Here is a 19634-nt window from a genome sequence, read left to right as displayed (position 1 = left end):
TTCTTCCCCTCTGGCTCTTGGTTATTTTATTTGTATTGTTTTCATGATATATGTGTTATGTTTTTTGTTTTTTTTTTAAATTAAAAATACATATACAAAAAGAACGTTTTCACAGAATACAAGCACTAATATTTAATGGTATTTAATGAGTTGTAAATTATATTGAAATACTACACTGTTGTTAAGATATTTGCAATTGTTTTGTAAAAAGGGTCATTATGTTTGGGCCTAATTCTCGTTGCTTTTACACTGTTTGACCAGCAGGTGTCGCCAGCGCGCGGTGTTTCGAACGCTTCGAAACAGTGAATTATTTTGCGAATCAATTGGATTAATTGATTCGAAGCTATGAAAAGATTCGTTTCTCCCATCACTACTTCCCAAGGTGAGTGTTTTCAGAAATTGACTAAGAATCCTAGTAATGAATCAGAAAAAAAAGGAAAATAACAGAATGATGTTGTTATAGAGCATGTTATAGTGCAAGTCAACAAAAAAATCATTTGAGAATTATGTTACACTTCTTGAGTTAAATATTAATCAGAAGCTGTAAAATCATCAGGACACAAGTGGACAGCATGAAATATATTTATGACTTTAAAGCAAAATAGTCCTCAAATAAACACGTATATATTGTCGTAGTAAAATATTCTGTCAATCAATCTCTGTGGGCGGGATCATTGATCAGTGACGTGGAGCCAGGTTCAATCCTGGGCAGAGAACTTAATTCAAGCGAATAAACACAAGTCAGTAGTAATGTTAACTAACTTCAGCGTTTCAGTCCAGTCCAACAAAACAAAATGAATCGCGTGTATAGCTTCTCAGTAATGCATGAGCTCAACATGATTGGAAACATAAAAATAGAAAAAGAAGGTTTCCCAAACTGTCTGTGCGTTTGTGCATAATAACTACATTATGTAACATCTGTTGTTTGTTAATTCTCTCTTCTAGGCAGATAGCAGCAATAAAACCAGCCTCCATGGGGCAGTGGTGGTTCAATGCTTAAGGCTCTGGGTTACTGATCAGAAGGTCAGGGGTTCAAGGCCTTCAACCCTCTCTGCTCCAGGGGCGCTGCATCATGGCTGACCCTGTGCTCTGACCCCAACCTCCTAACAAGCTGGGAGATGCGAAAAAATAATTTCACTGTGCTGTAATGTATACGTGACAAATAAAGTCTTCTTCACATAATCGAAATCCACTTTTTTATCATTTAAAGGTAAATTTTTAAACCACGGTGTAGACTAACATGCTCCTTATGACCTTAGCGAGATCTCAGGGCCGTGTGCACATAGTCTCAGGCTTTGAGCAGAGAAAGATGATCTGGTTCAGAGTTCAACTCACCTCACTATCAAGACAACAGGACATCTTAGTAAGAAGCAATACTGTTTAATAATCAATGACAGGGACCAAAGTGGAGTTTCTGCTGCCATCGCAAATCTGATTATTTTTCACTAACAGCACACCCCAACTTGCTTTTCTGTTATACCACAGCAATTTGCCAGCAATTGCATTTTTATTTAATAAAGAATGACATTTTTTTTATTTAAAAAATCAGTTCATACTGTGCGTTCAGGTCCTTCTGGGAAGTTCATATTTATGAGTTGGGAAGTCGTGATTATGACATCAGGTGCCTTCAAATCACTTTGGTCGGAGTAAGATGGCGGTGAACCTTCTCCTCATTAACTACAAAAAAAAATACAGCAATGTTTTTTAACTCTACTTCTAGAAAATGAAGAAGAATGCACATCAGGTGTGTTATGCTTTTTTATGTTTTAAAAAAAATCTATTTATTAAGCCACTGTAAACGTTACTGTTATGGTTATATCAATTGTACAATGCTCTCGTATTTTGTCCAGGCAATAAACTTGTTTTACTGTAAATAAAAAAAGCCTCACAAAGACATGTCACTGCTAAATACCCAGAAGTCGTATGTAGTGTAGTGTGGTTTATATTTTACTTTTATTATCTCTCTTTCTTTCTCCCTCTTCCTCTGCCATGTTCCTCAGAAATCAGCTTCTGAGTCGAGTAAACGTTCAATTTCAACAAATTTACTGTCAACTACAGCTGTTGCATCCATTGATTCCACTACGTTTTCTTACTCACACACTCCCTTGGAGCTCAAAGAAAATCCTGAGTTTCCCCCCTCGTAATTACAACTTTGCGGTGGCGTTCAACTCATAAGCCTGATCTTTCCAACATGACTTGAATGCACCATTAGCCATGTTTAATGTTGTGGAACATCCATGAAACAGGTAAGTTCCCGTCATCACTTATATTTTGGCAGCTATAAACAGTCACATCCTTCAAAATCCTCTCTTTTTTTCTCTCTCTCTAGAAGTTAATAAGACAAAATATGCAGCTTGTCTTGTTACAGAGAAACCACAAACTCAAACTCTGCTCTTCTGAAGACTTTCCTGTGTCAGAAAACACAAAGGACACAGCCTTATCTCTGATTGGTACAAAATGCTGGACACTAAAGAGTCCTACCATAAGTGTTAAATAAACATCTTACTTTTGTTAGCCCACAAGTGTGGTCCGTGTATGTTATATACAAGACTGTTTCTGCACCATCTGGCACCAAAGTTACATCATACTTGGAAATATATAAATATAAAAATCTTGCGTTCTGTGTCTACCACTAGAAACTGCCTTGGCTATGTAGCTGGAGGAGAATCCAGGGAGTGAGTGCAGTGTATTCAATAAATAATTGACATTTCAGGAAAAAAGTTCTTCATCATGCACCACACTTGTGGGTAGGGTTCTTACTGTATCATGGTTGGTCACAGTGTATGATCAGATGTTTACTTCAGCCTAAATTTACAGATTACAGATTAATACGGATTAAAATGCATTTCCTTCTATTATTGACTGTTTATTTTTTTAACTCAGTCAAGCTCCTTACTCCAGTGATTCTCATCCCTTTTGTGTAAAAAAAAAAAAAAAACATACAGCAACCTCAGTTTCTCTGTACAGGGTAAAAAGCTTTGTCTGTGTAATCCGCTACTGTTGTAAACACATTACATGTCTAACTCTGCTACTACTCTATCCTGCTCAGAACTTTATCGTACATGTCAGCCATCAAACCCACAGAAAAGCAAGGCATTGCTGGTCATAACTAAACCAAACAATTATCTAAGTAGCATTATGCAGGTTTTATATATATATAAAAATTAGAATATCGTGGAAAGTTTTGTCCTGTAATTTATTTTAATTTATAGTAATTATTATTATAATAATTATTATTATTATTATTATTATTATTATTATTATTATTATTATTGTATTATTATTATTGTAATTTATAATATTATTATTTATTTGTGTTAATTTATGCACTCAATACTTGGTCGCGGCCCTTTTGCATGAATTACTGCATCAATGCGGCATGGCATGGAGGCAATCAGCCTGAGGCACTGCTGAGGTGTTATGGAAGCCCAGGTTGCTTTGATAGCGGCCTTCAGCTCATCTGTATTGTCGGGTCTGGCGTCTGTCATAGATTCTCTATGGGGTTCAGGTCAGGTAAGCTGGCTGGCCAATCAATTACAGTAATACCATGGTCAGCAAACCAGTTACTAGTAGTTTTGGCACTGTGGGCAGGTGCCAAGTCCTGCTGGAAAAGGAAATCAGCATCTCCACAAAGCTTGTCAGCAGATGGAAGCATGAAGTGCTCTAAAATCTCCTGGTAGACGCTGCATCGACTCTCGACTTGAGAAAACACAGTGGACCAACATCAGCAAATGACATGGCACCCCAAATCATCACTGACTGTGGAAACTTCACGCTGGACTTCAAGCAACTTGGATTCTGTGCCTCTCCACTCTTCCTCCAAACTCTGGAACCTTGATTTCCAAATGAAATGCAAAATTTACGTTCATCTTCCCCATGACTGTGCTTGTGTGTACTGAACCAGACTGAGAGATTAAAGGCTCAGGAACCCTTTGCAGATGTTTTGAGTTAATTACCTGATTAGAGTTCTTCTCAGGTCGACATTTCTGTATTATAAATTCTTTATTCTAATATTTTGAGATACTGGATTTTTTTTATTTCAGCTGTAAGCCGTAATCATCAAGATTAAAACAAACAAACAAAAAAAGGCTTGAAATATTTCACTTTATGTGTAATGAATCTAGAATATATGAAAGTTCCACTTTTTGAATTAAATTACAGGACAAAATGAACTTTTCCTTAATATTCAAATGTTTTGAGATGCACCTGTATGTATATATGTATGTATGTGTGTGTGTGTATATATTGCTGCCTTTCCTCTCACATTCAGTTTATAGCAACATTGTGATAAATGTAAGTCATTCTCAGAAATAATTTCTAAGGAAGAAAAACGAACTGTGAAAGTTTTACACTCAGGTATCATACCGTGAACTTTTCAAACCCTAACTGTTGTGGGCAAACAAAACTAAGCTAACACAATTAAGAAGGGAAAGTGAAGAAAGTGAAAGGTCAGTCACAGAGTGCTGGCTGAATGTGAGTGAAGGTTAAGTTGTGTCTTCACTATACATAAAAACAGGACACCGATGAAGCTCAGCCAATCAGCGCTCAGGATTTCTCCCATTCTGCTTCACTAAAGCTGAGAGTGACAACACAGCGCCACCCGGAAGGCACGAGACGATCAGTGAGGAGCCGAGAATGAACCGCTTCAAGACTTCCAAATTTAAGAACACCACTCCGAAGATCTCGAAGAAAGATGTGAGTAACGTATCTAATGAAAGCATGAAACCAGCCGTGTGTTTTATCTACTGAATAAAAAAAGGCTGGTCGCGGTTTCGAGCAGAAGCTGCGGCTGAATCTCAAACGGCCCGTTTATCCCCTCGGAAGTGCACTACACAGAGAACGAAATGGACGCCATGTAAGACCCTATGTAGTGCACTACTCGTTTAAAAGGCGGGCCGTTTGGGATTTAACCGGAGTGTTTCAGAAAGGAGCGCCTGCAATAATGTGTGGAGGATGTCTTGACGTCTGACTTCCTCCTATATCGCCAAACTTAACTATATTTGGCCGTTTCACACAGCCATGCAGGCCTTTGCTCAGAATGGTAAACATGTCAGGATGTTGATTTTTATTTATGAGTGGTTTTAATGCAGGGAAGATCGTTGCCGGGTTTTCAGTTCAGTTCGGTTTTATATTTGTGCAGCGCTTTTAACACATTGTCACAAAGCAGCTTTACAGAAATACATCAATCCCGGATATACATTTTGCATGGATAAGTGTATTACTGCAACTAGCCCAGTTTTCAGTGTGGACAGGATTAGACTCACTTTCTGCCATGCAGTGATCCCTGTGTTGTGCTGGATTACATTACTGACCCGATCAGAGCCCTGATTGGCGGATTTCTATTATTTTGTTGATTTTATCTTCTGTTTGGATTTGTATAATTGATGAAGCCTGTATTGTCCGAGTTGTTTCTCTTCTGTAATCGTCTGTAACTGCTGCTGCTCTTTGTCAGGACTGACAGTGGATCAGATCACTGTGCTGCTATTTGCTGTAAGGCAAATGACTTGATTTTTAATCTGTATGCCTTTTTGCATAAACACTCTTAACATGCGGTCACAGTTGGGGATAAACTGGGATTATTAGGTCATAATGTGGGAAGTAGCATTTATGTGGTGTTATACAGTTGTGACCAAAAGTTTACACACGCCTTGTAGAATCTGCAAAATCTTAAAGCGCACCTATTATGGTTTTGAACACTTTAATGTGTTCATAATTTAAACTGCAGCATTACCTTTTTCCCCTCAGTGTCACAAAGGACTCGTTAAATGACCCATTCTAAAGGATTCATTCTGAACTCCTTCTTTCAGAGAGCATACTTTGCTCTGATTGGTCATATGTCCCAGTCTGTTGTGATTGGTCTACCTGTCAGCATGTTTCAAAAAGGAAACACCCACTACCATAACGAGTTTCAGCTCGGTCTGTTCGCGAACAGCCGATGAAGACCAGAGGCGGGGCTTTTTGTTACAAACCTTCGTAGGTTAGTACAGGAAGTAAGTCTGAAATTACTAAGGACTCGTTTCAGCTGTTCAGAATCGGTTCCTTCTTTTGGGAGTCAATAACTCTTTCGTGCGCTTTGATTTTTGAAACTTTGCAGACTTTTTACAGTCACAAACAGCTCAAACACACTACATGAAAGGTAATATCTGAAAAACCAATAATAGGTGCACTTTAATACTTAATAACAAAATAAGAGGGATCAAAAATATCCCTTGTTGTTTTTTGTTTAGTTCTGTCCTGAATAAGCTATTTCACATAAAAGATGTTTACATATAGTCTACAAGACTAGATAATAGCTGAATTTATAAAAATTACCCCGTTCAGAAGTTTACACATGCTTGATTCTTAATACTGTGTGTCATTACCTTTATGATCCACGACTGTGTTTATGTTTTGTGAGAGTTGTTCATGAGTCCCTTGTTTGTCCTGAGCAGTTAAACTACCCACTCCAGGTCCTGCACATTCTTTATTTTTCCAGCATCTTCTGCATATTTGATGCCTTTCCAGCAGCAGCTATATGATGTTGAGATCCATCTTTTCACACTTTTCAACTACTTGAGTGGCCAAACCTCAAGTTTTCAAAAACCCCTGTTTGTTAGTTTTGTCTTCAAAACTCCCTGACTCCCTGCCAGTCCATACCGGATTTCATACAGAGGTTTGTTTTTTGTGTGATTGGTATGGCCAAAAATGCTTGATTTTGCTGTGGCATTTAATTATTTATTTATTCAAAATTTGTGATGCAACTTGCAGTTTTTTTGTGCTTTTTTTTAATTGGCGAATTTTCATGAAATTGTTTGTTGGTAAAAAAAAAAAAAAAAACTTTAATCAAAGAGGGCTGTGGCTGAATATGCATTGTGATGATGACCCATGGCGCGTCTTGGCCCAAATCTGTGGAAATTCTGTAGTGATTTTGAAAATTTGCAAGCTCCTCCGAGTATTGCGGAGTTTGCGTAAATTTTGCGTTAATTTGTGCGATCCTGGAGGGACTGCTCCCTGCCCACGTTTCTACATTTCTAACCTAATCTCCTTAATGGAAAAAAAAACTTTACTGCTAAATTTGAAAGAATTCTACATTTATAATGGATAATGAGTTCTCCCTTTGATTATCAGCATCATCCAAATCAGTCTCTCTCATCTGAAGTAAAAGCCACTCATGGCCTTTAAACGCAAGCCTCGTCAATTTGAAAGAATTCTACATTTATAATGGATAATGAGTTCTCCCTTTATCAGCATCATCCAAATCAGTCTCTCTCATCTGAAGTAAAAGTCACTCATGGCCTTTAAACGCAAGCCTCGTCCTCGTCTTTCACTCCAGTGATATCTGCTGGCTCTTGCATCAGTGGGGTAATACTTGCTGAGTAATTCAGTTAGTTCTGCTCTGTTTACTTATTTTGTTTATTACTGCATTTTTATTAGGTCAAACTTTGTTCAGTGTTGTGTACAACTGTGAAATCAAATCAGATTTTCCAGAATTCAGCTACGACGACAGTTAAGCAAGCTTTTAAAGTTGCCAAATGAACCCATTTTTTTTTAAATGTTCAAATTTACATGTACAACAATTTTAAAAGTTGAGTGAAGAAATATATTTTACACATTAAAACAAGTGATGGTATTTCTTATTATTGTTATATTGTGATACTGTCATCTTGGATTAATTGAATGGACTGTTTGAATCGAACAAACGTCGTCATGAGAAACCTCATGTGCAGTAGCAGTGTGCTTTAGGACAGGTTGTTCCAAATCCGTCCCATGTCAGTCAAAATGATGTATTCACTACAGAATTCGTTGTGGGTCTGAAAACATCTCCCAAGAGATCCGATATTGGTCCAGCGTATCAGGAAGTAATCCGGGGTCCTGATATTGGTAACAGTTTAGTAGATCCCTACTTGGATCCAGCTTTGGCCATTTATCTTTATTGGTCATGAACAGTAAACGGTATTCAGCTCAGTCACCATGGACTAATGTTTGTTTCAATATTTAAATGTCAAAAAGTTTCTCAATGGCTAATTATAAATTTGTGTTGGAGTATCAATGTTTAATGATCTGGTACACTTGGTTTAACATTTCACTTATGAGGAAATATAGGGATGACCTATCCCACTTTCCATAAAAGTACTAGAAATTTACTGGCTGATAACTGATATTGATACAATACTGATGTTCTCTCAGTCTGACTCTGCAAGCTTCTTTTCCCCAAGTTATGTGACATATCACAGGTGCAAAGGAGCAAGAAATAAAATTAGTCCATGGATTGTACTGGTTAAATATGTCCAGTCTGATCTGCTAGCTTTTCAGGCCTGTGACTGTCCTAAAACCTTTACTTAGTATTTAGAAAGGTAGCCTGCACAGTTATACTCTATCTATAATACTCAAACTGAACAACATTTAGGAGTCTGTTAATTAATTAATGAATTTATTACACAAAGTCAGAGCATTAGCAGTGTTCACTTGTGTAATTTCTGAAAAACAGTACTTTGTCAGTTCGAAGAAGTGCGGTTGGCTGGCTTATGATTGGAGAGAGACATGGGATCTTATGGTAGCTGTCTTATGCTGGGAGAGAGCTGGCTGCTCGTAGGGAATTGGCAGATTGGGGAGAAAAATAGGGAGGGGAAAAAAAAGTCAAGTTAAGACTGAAAGCGAGGTTGCATCTTTCAAGCAAAGAGCTCAAAACACTCCAGTCATTCCAGATTCTTATTGAAGGAAAACAGAAAATGCCTCTTTTTTGGCATATTTTTTGCATTTCAGCGGTGTTAAAATGCAGAGCTCCTATGTAGAATAGTGTCAAATTTGGCAAGCCTCATACAGTCATATTTTTGGTATTTTCTCTCTCACCCCTCAAACCCACACCCCACACAGTACAAAATCAGTCATGAATTTGTCATCTATGGAGCTGCATTCACAAGTGATTACTTGTAACAGGAAATATCTCCATTTATTTAATATTTAATTTCCAGTTTATTTATTGGCAGATGCTCTTCTCCAAAACGACTTACACGTGGCTTTAACGGTCCTGGGTCTGTTTGTGTTGTGGTTTGTAGTTAAATTCCCTACAGAGTAGGAGGCAACACTGTCTGTCTCTGTGCCCTTCTAATCCCATTAAACTGACTCACACTGACGGATTTACAGATGTAGGAAGAATCTGAATGTGGGCATCAGGAGGCAATGTTTTTATTCATATTAAAAAAATTAAGTTATGGGACGCGTTCTGTAGGAGAAATGTGTGTCGCCAAATTCAGATTCAGCACTTGAGTGCTCTCACCCCCTGCCTTTCCCATCTTGTTAACATTCTAAAAAGGGTTTTAACAGCCTGGATGTGCATGACAGGGAGGCTATTATATTTGTTGAAGTTTCTGCAGATTCAAAAAGGTCTTGGTGTGTGTGTGTGTATGTGTGTGTGTGTGAGCAGAGGTTAGTTTCAGCTCAGTTAGTGTGTAGTGTGTTTCCTTTTCCTCCTTCCTGTTTGCAGTGGTGTAACTTCTTATTTTTGCTCTCTGAATCTTGTGTTTTGTGTTTTACTCAGAGAGACTGGTTTCTCTCAGTTTGGATTCTGTGCTGCCGTTTGATTTAAGTTGGTCAATGTGATATTATGCATTATGCGATTTTTATATGATGATTTAAAAGCATGTTAAATAATATTAATATACTGAACAATCCAGAAAACCACAGTCTGTTTTGCTCACTTGTAACGATATACAGCATATAGACATATGGATACAGTCAGCTCCATGAATGGAAATCAGCAAAAATGAATATACAGGCATAACATTAAAACCACTTGTACGTCCCCCTTGTGCCACTGAAACAGTGCTGACTCATTGAGGCATGGACTCCACAAGACCTCTGAAGGTGTGCTGTGGTATCTGACACTAAGCACTTAGCAGCAGATCCTTTACATCCTGTAAGTGGCCAGGTGGGGCCTCCATGGATCGGACTTGTTTGTCCAGCACATTGTATAGATGCTCGATCGGATTGAGATCTGGGGAATTTGGAGGCCAAGTCAACACCTTGAACTCTTTGTCATGTTCCTCAAACCATTCCTGAACAATTTTTGCAGTGTGACAGGGCGCATTATCCTGCTGAAAGAGGCCACAGCCATTAAGACATGTACTTGATCTGCAACAATGTTTAGGTAGGCAGTACGTGTCAAAGTAACATCCACATGAATGCCAGGACCGAAGGTTGGCCAATGGTCCAATGCCAGCCCCATACTGTTTGTTCTGACACCTTTCTACTATAGCCAGCCAACTTTTCTATGTGATCGGACCAGACAGGCTAGCCTTCACTTCCCATGCGCGTCAATGAGCTTTGGGTGCCCATGATCCTGTTGCCGGTTCACCTGTTGTCCTTCCTTGGCTCACTTTTGGTACGTACTAACCACTGCATACTAGGAACACCCCACAAGACCTGGAGATGCTCTGACCCAGTCATCTAGCCATCACAATTCGGCCCTTGTCAAAGTCGCTCAGATCCTTACGCTTGCCCATTTTTTCCTGCTTCCAACACATCACCATTGCTGCCTAATATATCCCACCTCATAACAGGTGCCATTGTACCAAGGTAATCAATGTTATTCACGTCACCTGGCAGTGTTTTTTTTTATTTCTTTATTTTCTTTATTTTATTTTTTTATGGCTGATCAGTGTGTAAAACAAATTACATGCAATAAGTGATATTTTGAGCTTAACCATACAGTATGAGGACATTATATAAATTTTATTGCACAGCATTTTTAAGTATTGCAATCTTTCTGCAAAACAGTTGTATAAAAAATTATTTTAATATTAATTAAATATTAATATTTCATAAAGCCTCTCCTGGTGAAAATAACAACACTGAGCTCCTTTCTGTAATCTCTAACAAGGTTGGAGACACTTGTACGGGGATCTTAGACTCCTGCATAATTAACCACCAAGCGGAGGCAACCAGGGTTTGGGCTAAAATATCGTTAACAGAAAGGGTCCCTGAGCCACTCATTGCAAAATATCTTCAGCACCATATTTTGCTCTGGGTTTGGGTGATTCCATTGTATGCAGTACCATATGTTTCCAACACACTGATGCTTCATCCCCAAAAAGGTCAATTTTAGTGTTAATTTGACATCCCCCACAATTCCAGTTCCAGTGATGCTTGGTAATGCTTTTTGGCAATATGTTTTGTAGGTTGTTCTCAATGGGTCCATCACCATCATCCACTTTGTGTGTGGGTAGTGTGTTTATGGGTCCAAGCAAATTAAAGTTTCCAGATCTTTAAAACTCTTTTTTTAATTTTATTTTTTATTAAGGTTGTTCTTAATGTGCTTTAACCACATTTAATGGTTTTATTATTTTTAACAGTATTTTCATATCAGTTAGCTAATTTGTTCAGGTCAACATCCATCTGTCTCTTTGGTTTTCTCCATTGTGATGTATGATGAAGGGATTTTACATATGTGCAATTTCTTATCTGTGACGAGATACAGGAGAGTTTCTGGGGGCTGAGAGCAAAAAAAGAGAAGACTTTTAAGGATTACAATTTGCACAAATATTAAGAATTCTTTAAATATTTATTTAAGCATAAACAAGAAAATTGTGTTATTTTAAAAAAGAGTATATGGTAGATATTGATAATATTGTTTTTAAAAAAACTTATTGAAATCTTGTCTCATAAAGAAAGAGGCTATTTGCCAGAGAAAGACTGGGTTTATGAGTACCTGTGGTTTTTATTGTCCTGTAAGTGACAAACCCGTCACCATTTTCACATTATGTTTTAAGATGTGCCTTACATATATCGACTCTGAGCTGGTTTAGTTGGTGTAATTTAATTGTAAGAGCATTTTATTTACTGATTGTTTCGAATTGGTTTTTGCTTTAAGGAAAAAGTTTTCATTTTGAGATAAATTTTGTGTTGACGTTCCTTTCAGGAGTGGATCTCAAATGTGCGAGGTAGCTCCCTCAACTCTCAGGGCAACCAGATTAAATCCAGCTGTAGCCTTCTGGCATTCAACACTGAGCAGAGTGGTAAGTTCCTATTTCTATTTCTTTATCAGTTTAATACTACCAGCAAACACAATAGCAAACAGATTATAGTCCCCTCCAAAGGTATTAGAACAGCAAGACCAATTCTATTGTTTTCACTATACATTGAGGACATTTGGGTTTTAGATCCAAAGATAAATGAAACGATGGATCAAAATTTCAGCTTTCATTTCCTGATATTTACATCTAAATGCATTAAACAACTTGGCACAAACATGGCACCTTTGACGGCAGACCACCCAATATTTTGGTGAACAAAGGTATAGGAACAGATGGTCTTAAAATAAATAACACTTAATATTTGGTTGCATATCCCTTGTTTGAAATAACTGCATCAATCCGGTAACCCACTGACATCACCAAATTGTTGCAGAGAGAGATAGTTTGTATATATTGTAACCGTAGTTTTGACAGGTATAGGTCAAAGGTCAAAAAGATACACATTCTAACTCTCTATATCTAGATCAAAGGTCATGATCATAAAAATATGAATAGTTATGTTAAATCTGGATCACATCCATTCGTGACCATATATGCTGCTGCCATGTGTGTTTTTCCGCCCCACACGTTGCGCACACCTGGTACATCTTTTCACATAGAATATGAAACTCTCTGTGGTAGGACATAAAAATATATATAGTTTTGTTAAATCTGGTTCACATCCAAATCGTGACCATACCTGGTACGACCATTTGTTCCCCCCACCCCACCCCACCCCACCCCACCCCACACAGACACAAGTTGCATACTCATGTTTTTCTAACACTCTGTGGTAGGTCATCGACCATGTGTCCCCCCCCCACCCCACCCCACCCCGACACAAGTTGCATACTCATGTTTTTCCTCTTCACATAGAATATGAAGCTCTCTGTGGTAGGTCATAAAAATATATATATAGTTATGTTAAATCTGGTTCACATCCATTCGTGACAGAAACGTTACCATACATTGTACGGCCATGTGTTTTCCACCCCACACACGTTGCACACATGTTCTTTCTAACACTCTGTGGTAGGTCATAAAAATATATATAGTTATGTTAAATCTGGATCACATCCATTCGTGACACAAACGTTACCATACCTGGTACGGCCATATGTATTCCAGACACCCCACACAAGTTGCACACACGTTCTTTCTTTTCACATAGAATATGAAACTCTCTGAGGTAGGTCATAAAAATATATATAGTTATGTTAAATCGGGTTCCCATCTATTCCTGACACAAACGTTACTAGTTATGTTAAATCGGGTTCCCATCCATTCCTGACACAAATGTTACTATACATGGTACGGCCATGTGTATTACACATCCAAACAAAAATATGACACACACAAACGCACTTTATTTTCACATTATTTAAAAGGAATTTAAGTGTTATGTACTAAATGACCATAATTATGAACACAAGTTGTTAAGTTGACAATCATTTTTAAAATTACGTTTCTCCATTTAGATTGTCTGCAGTAGAATGCAGTCTTTTAAACCAGGAAAAATGACTGCCTTTAAGTTTTATAACAATAGTAAGTAAAATCCAGCGTGATTTACATTACAAATCTCATACGTAACATCTCTGCAGGATTTATAGACGTTAAAGCACTGAATGAAATGAGCAATATAGACAAAAAATAAACACTCTGTGTCTACTACTTTTATCTCTCTCATAGAACTATCCACAGTCCAAAGGCTGTGGAGCTAGAAGGCTACGTGTGCGAATGACAAAAGATTTAAAAAAATAAAATAAAAAATGTATCAATACATGAAATTGGATTACACAATGTAGTTGAGGTTTACATGAATAAGCAGAAATGTAATCATGCTTATCTTTCCTATAGCACAAATGAAAAGCCCTCTCTAGATGAACAGATTTGTCAAATGAAACTTTTTCCTTCTTATCCACTGCTACGGTAAACTAAAGTGTAGATATTCAAATTACACTGCTAAATATGACTAGCATTAGCTACGTGTACTAGTGCAAAATAGTCCATCAAATGTATTAGCAGGTGTAGCCTATACACGAGTCCACTATTGGTCATATCACAATTGAGAACATGCCCCAAATTCATTGCTTTTGTAGAATTTAATTGTAAGTGAAATGATATTCAAATTGTAATGTCCTTAGTATTTGTTCAGTCTACAGGTCCTCTAACACTCTGTTAAATGAATACATGTAAATGTACTATGACGTAAATTTTGTTTTAAATCAATTAACGCAGAAATTACACACAATATTAAGTTGATGTAATTATCAACATTATTATGTCAACACAACTCATCAAAATAATGTGTACAACTTTAAATATTTATTTATTTCAATAAATTAGAATTTTTATCTTGCAACCACACATTAAATTTAGATTGTAGGGGTTTGTTTTGTATAGCTACGCTGTTAGAAAATACATGATGGTTGAATGTGAAAATAAATGAGCAGAATGTAAGCTTGTGAAATAAATTAAACTTTATTGATTGCACTTTTGAGAAAATGGCATGACTTTGAATAAAAATGTACTGAAATAAATACTCTAAAACATTGATATACCCGAAGAAATGTAAAAAAGAAAAAGAGAAAAAAAGAAAAAAAAAGTTTTTACATACCTTCTAAATAGGTCCCTTTAGGAGGTAAACGTTTTAAAGACGGTGTTTTATAAGAAACGCGCGTATTACATGCCTTCTAAACCTAACCCTTTAGGATGTAAAATGTTTAAAGTGCTGCTTAAAAGAATCGAGAGTTTTGTTTTACATTTATGAGCTCTGGTGACAGTGTCTGAAGTGTGTGTGTATGTGGGTGTGTGGGTGTGCATGCGTGTGTGTGGGTGTGTTAGAGAGAGAGAAAGAGAGAGAGAGTCATGTGTTTCCTGGGGGTTTGCTGACCAGAATGCTTACAGTGTGTTTATGTTAATGAATTAAGGGACGAGTCGTGTGTTTCAGGGTTTAACGATCCCTACCAATGTGTACATTTGTGGTTTAAGTGAATCTTTGTTTCTGAAATTACTTCTGTGGTAATTATCAGTTTGTGTAACTAATCTATCAGAAAATACTAGACCTGGTGACTGAATGTGGTAGATGTATTAGAATTTTGGACATGTTATGCATGTGTAGCTCCCTATGTGTATGATCTATGTGTAATCCTTCTGTCAAGAAATGAACAGACTGAGGTTTGTGAAATAATTGAACTATTTATTGGCTACGTTGTTGAGAAAAACATTGTGATGTGTAAAACATTTCTACAGTCCTTCAAGGCTGTATGATGTCGTTGTTCTCTTTTACTGAAAGAAAGGTCAAAACCATCGGTGTTATTCGTTGTGGAGACTGAAGTGACAATATGTCTGAAGAAAATAAAAATATGTATTACATATCCTACCTTCTAACCAGGTTAATTTAAGGGTGAAAAAAACCTTTTTTAAAGACGGTGTTTTAAAAGAGTCGTGCATTTTGTTTAAACTATAAACAAGATTTCAGAAAATGGTACGCCAACGAGGATACTTACACAGAACTATCGCTAAATACATAAGCTTTTGTCTATGCTTTGACATCCCATGTCCCAGCAGTACATTTATGACCTCTGATGACCATGTGGGTGTGCGGGGGTGGGTGTGTGAGAGAGAGAGAGACACAGGTGTTCTTTTGGGGGTTTTGCTGACCAGAATTCTTACAAATGTGTTTGTTAACGAATTAAAGGGAGTCGTGTGTCTCAGTGTTAAAATAATGGTTAAGACGTCGTAGTTAAAAAACAGAAGAAACTCTGCAACTATCTGTTACAATGTCTGCTCCGAGAAAGCCTAATATCCTTAGAAGATTGCTGTGTATTCACCAACAAGAGGACCTGTTGAAATGAGAGAGGACCTGACTTTTGCTCCAAATTTTTTTTTTTTAAAAACCAAGATGTTAGTTTGACAATTTATTAATGAAGGTATTGTAAATACGTTGTTGTTTAACCCTGAGCAGGGCGTCAACAACTCCAAAGATCGTGTCTTAAGTCCAAGGGTTTAGTTAGGAGGTAGAAAAACATTTAAAGATGGTGTTTTAAAAGAGTCGTGCATTTTGTTTAAACTATAAACAAGATTTCAGAAAATGGTTCGCCAACGAGGATACTTACACAGAACTAACGCTAAATACATAAGCTTTTGTCTATGCTTTGACATCCCATGTCCCAGCAGTACAATTATGACCTCTGATTACCATGTGGGTGTGCGAGGGTGGGTGTGTGAGAGAGAGAGAGAGACACACAGCTGTTCTTTTGGGGTTTTGCTGACCAGAATTCTTACAAATGTGTTTGTTAACGAATTAAAGGGAGTCGTGTGTCAAAGTGTTAAAATAATGGTTAAGACGTTGTAGTTAAAACACAGAAGAAACTCTGCAACTATCTGTTACAGTGTCTGCTCCGAGAAATCCTAATACCCTTAGAAGATTGCTGTGTATTCAATAACAAGAGGACCTGTTGAAATGAGAGAGGACCTGACTTTTGCTCAAAAAAAAACAAACAAAAAAACCAAGAGGTTAGATTGACAAATTATTAATGAAGGTAATGTAAAGACGTTGTTGTTTAACCCTGAGCAGGGCGTCAACAACTCCAAAGGTAGTGTCTTAAGTCCGAGGGTTTAGTTAGGAGGTAGAAAAAACATTTAAAGATGGTGTTTTAAAAGAAACAAGTGTTTCATCCTTAATGGTAAAAAAGAAAAGTGTTTGTACTCCAATATGAAATAAAACGGTGGAGACACACCGAGTACATTTCTGTTCCACAGTCTATAAGGATCCCCAAACTTCATGTAGTGTGGAAAAATATATACACCCTCCGTGACTATGTTACTTAAGGTTTAAACATTTTTATTTTGTGATGGCAGCAAGACAAAACGGTTGTGCATTTGGTATCTGGTGATTTTAGAATTAGGCCCCAAATGTCAAATATGTTGTGTGTATGGCTTCATCAGGCAAAGATCACGATGGTATGGAAAGAGTATACAAGAGTAATTGGGGTGATCTAATGCTTAGGACTTGTACAGTACTTCAACTCGGGAACGTCCCACCATGGCGTTCAGAGAGACGTTATCTATGGTACACGTATATATAATATAGATCAGATCACCAGTCTGTCTTTACCCAGTCCTGATCTGGGGGTTCGGGGGGGGGGGGGGGGGGGGGGGATTACAGTTCAGGCATATTTCCAACAGAACAGAATATTAGACATTTAGTGTAAACTAGTGAAAAAAAATAATAAAATCTCTGAAATATTTCAGTGAAAATAGTGGTCCATATTTAATGCATTATATTAGAAATGACAGTACAGTCTTTGTTGATCAGTTACCAACTCATACTTTATAATAATTTGTTTAGGAGCATCTGAATCTGGCAAATAACTTCTATTGCATTTAGGCATACAATAAAAGTTAATAAAAAAATTAGGAAGAAATGACTTGTGCACTACTGCTGCGGATATTAAGTCAAACCATTTTGTTCAAACTTCAGCATGACCCATAGAGAAGCAGAAACTTATGGCACCTTATGAATACCATGTGAAGGATTAAGTTGACTCGTCCCTTACAGTTACAAAGACATGACCTTGTGCAGGATCACCTTCGCACCAGCATCGATCCCCTCTTATCCCATTTCAACGTATAAGAAAAGGCAAAAAGTAGTATAAGATGTATAAGAATATATTTATAAAATATAACACATTATGAGGAAGAAATATAAAATATTATTTAACAAGGTCTGCCGTTCAGCCCTCTTAACTGTAAGAGCATCATCAGTATTGTACAGCAGTTTCAGATGTCAGATATAAAACAACTTTTTGAGTCACAGTGCCAAACTACTGGTATTATATTCGGATCCTTCTTTTTCAGCATGAAGGACTGGCATTTATTTAATAGACAGATGGTACAGCCATATACTTGGTCAGAGAATTTAGGAATTTCTTTGAGAAAGGTTCATTGTTTTTGTTCTTTTATCATAGCTTCAGTTTGTATACTTACTTTGGTTAGTGACTTAAACTGTTTTATTAGGTATTGACAGATTTCATTAACAGGGAACGATGATAAGTGAAGATTAAGCTGGTATGCGTGTACAAAATAAAACTGTCTATATGTATATTTGTCTGCTATGTATCTGTTTAAACACTGCTGTAATGGCGATATAAAGAGAGAGAGATACCCATTTACTAATTCATAGAACCCCTTTCCACCTTTTCAAGTTCGTTATACATTTTTCTTTTCAAGCATCGTGTTCAGACATTGCAAATCATCAGTCTGAAGGTTAAGGGTTACTTAGATTTTTGCTTCTTCAGCATCAAAAAAAAGTCTAAACATTAATCTTATTATTAAACTCAGAAACACTATAACTGTCTGGTTGTGATCATAATAAAAGGCAACGTGAAAGGTGACTTAATTCCCAATGAGATTTCTCTATGTTCTCTATGACCTTTCTACAGTATATGCCATTAAGTCCTAGTTTCCAGCCATCATTACAGCACGGGAGAGGAAATCTCGTTTATCAGATGTGTGATGTACGTCTAGACAATCTGATAACAAACTACACACACAACATTTATGTTGAGAAAATTCAGCTTGATCTTTGTTCCCAAATAACATTGGATCAGATCCATAGTTTACAGCATCTGTCACACACGTATTTAATCTGTATTACGAGTACTGAACAAGTTAGAGGAGGAGAAAATGTAGATTTACTGTTCATTGGAACTTTATTGTTTATTTAGATCTGTCTTGATTCATTTTCATATTCAAATTTTAAAAAAATACATAACGTAACATAACATAACGTATGAATGTAGGAACATGGATTTTCACCATGTGAAATAAATACTTATTAAGATTACTGTGCTAGTAAGTGTTCCTTACCAGCTCCTGACTATGGCTATCACAGATAGTTGTGTGTTCATGTAATTTTGTGTAGATCCATGTTGTAGAATTGCGTTTGTTGTCTATGAATGTGATTAATCTCTTATAGGATGCAATAGGGTGTGTTAATTAACCACTAATAAAGTGTTTTAGTTTACTGATTTTCATTCACTCAGCTCAAACAGGTCATTCCTTCTGATATCTGTATTACTACTTTCCACAACATGTCTTTATCTCCACCACCTTTGAAACAAAGTGATGCACATGTATTGCCTAACCCTATCGTTACTGAGTGTACCTATTCCTTGTGGACAGACTGAACTGCAGGAAAGAACTGTTAACAAGATGAGGTTATGGTCTGAATTACCAAGTGGGGTAGTGTAGTAACTCTGAGAGCTACAGTACATTAATGAGTTTATCTATATTTACTCAAACCCTATACAGGAATAGTAAATTGGTGTATGATTTTATGAAAAGAAAAGTAGGTTCTGTGTGCATAAGAAACAGAGAAAGACCATTTTCTGAAAAGAGTCGCATGGTGAAAATCCATGTTCCTACATTCATACGTTATGTTATGTTACGTTATGTATTTTTTTAAAATTTGAATATGAAAATGAATCAAGACAGATCTAAATAAACAATAAAGTTCCAATGAACAGTAAATCTACATTTTCTCCTCCTCTAACTTGTTCAGTACTCGTAATACAGATTAAATACGTGTGTGACAGATGCTGTAAACTATGGATCTGATCCAATGTTATTTGGGAACAA

General features: G+C 36.9%; 1 protein-coding gene across 2 annotated transcripts in view; it reads left to right on the top strand.

Moving 5' to 3' along the window:
- The first annotated feature begins 4069 nt into the window (after positions 1-4069).
- LOC128624965 (mitochondrial import inner membrane translocase subunit tim16) overlaps positions 4070-19634 on the top strand; it is a 172885-nt gene continuing 157320 nt past the window's right edge. The window contains exons 1-2 of one of the 2 annotated variants that reach the window (XM_053652900.1): positions 4070-4695; positions 11897-11993. In XM_053652900.1, the coding sequence (XP_053508875.1) occupies positions 4636-4695; positions 11897-11993 (157 nt within the window). In that variant the 5' untranslated portion in view covers positions 4070-4635. The remainder of the gene's footprint in view (positions 4696-11896; positions 11994-19634) is intronic. The other variant, XM_053652919.1, reaches the window with a different exon arrangement.

The sequence above is a fragment of the Ictalurus furcatus genome, chromosome 2, assembly GCF_023375685.1.
Source record: "Ictalurus furcatus strain D&B chromosome 2, Billie_1.0, whole genome shotgun sequence".
Taxonomy (NCBI): Eukaryota; Metazoa; Chordata; class Actinopteri; order Siluriformes; family Ictaluridae; genus Ictalurus; species Ictalurus furcatus.
This window is presented reverse-complemented; position numbering and strand designations above follow the sequence as displayed.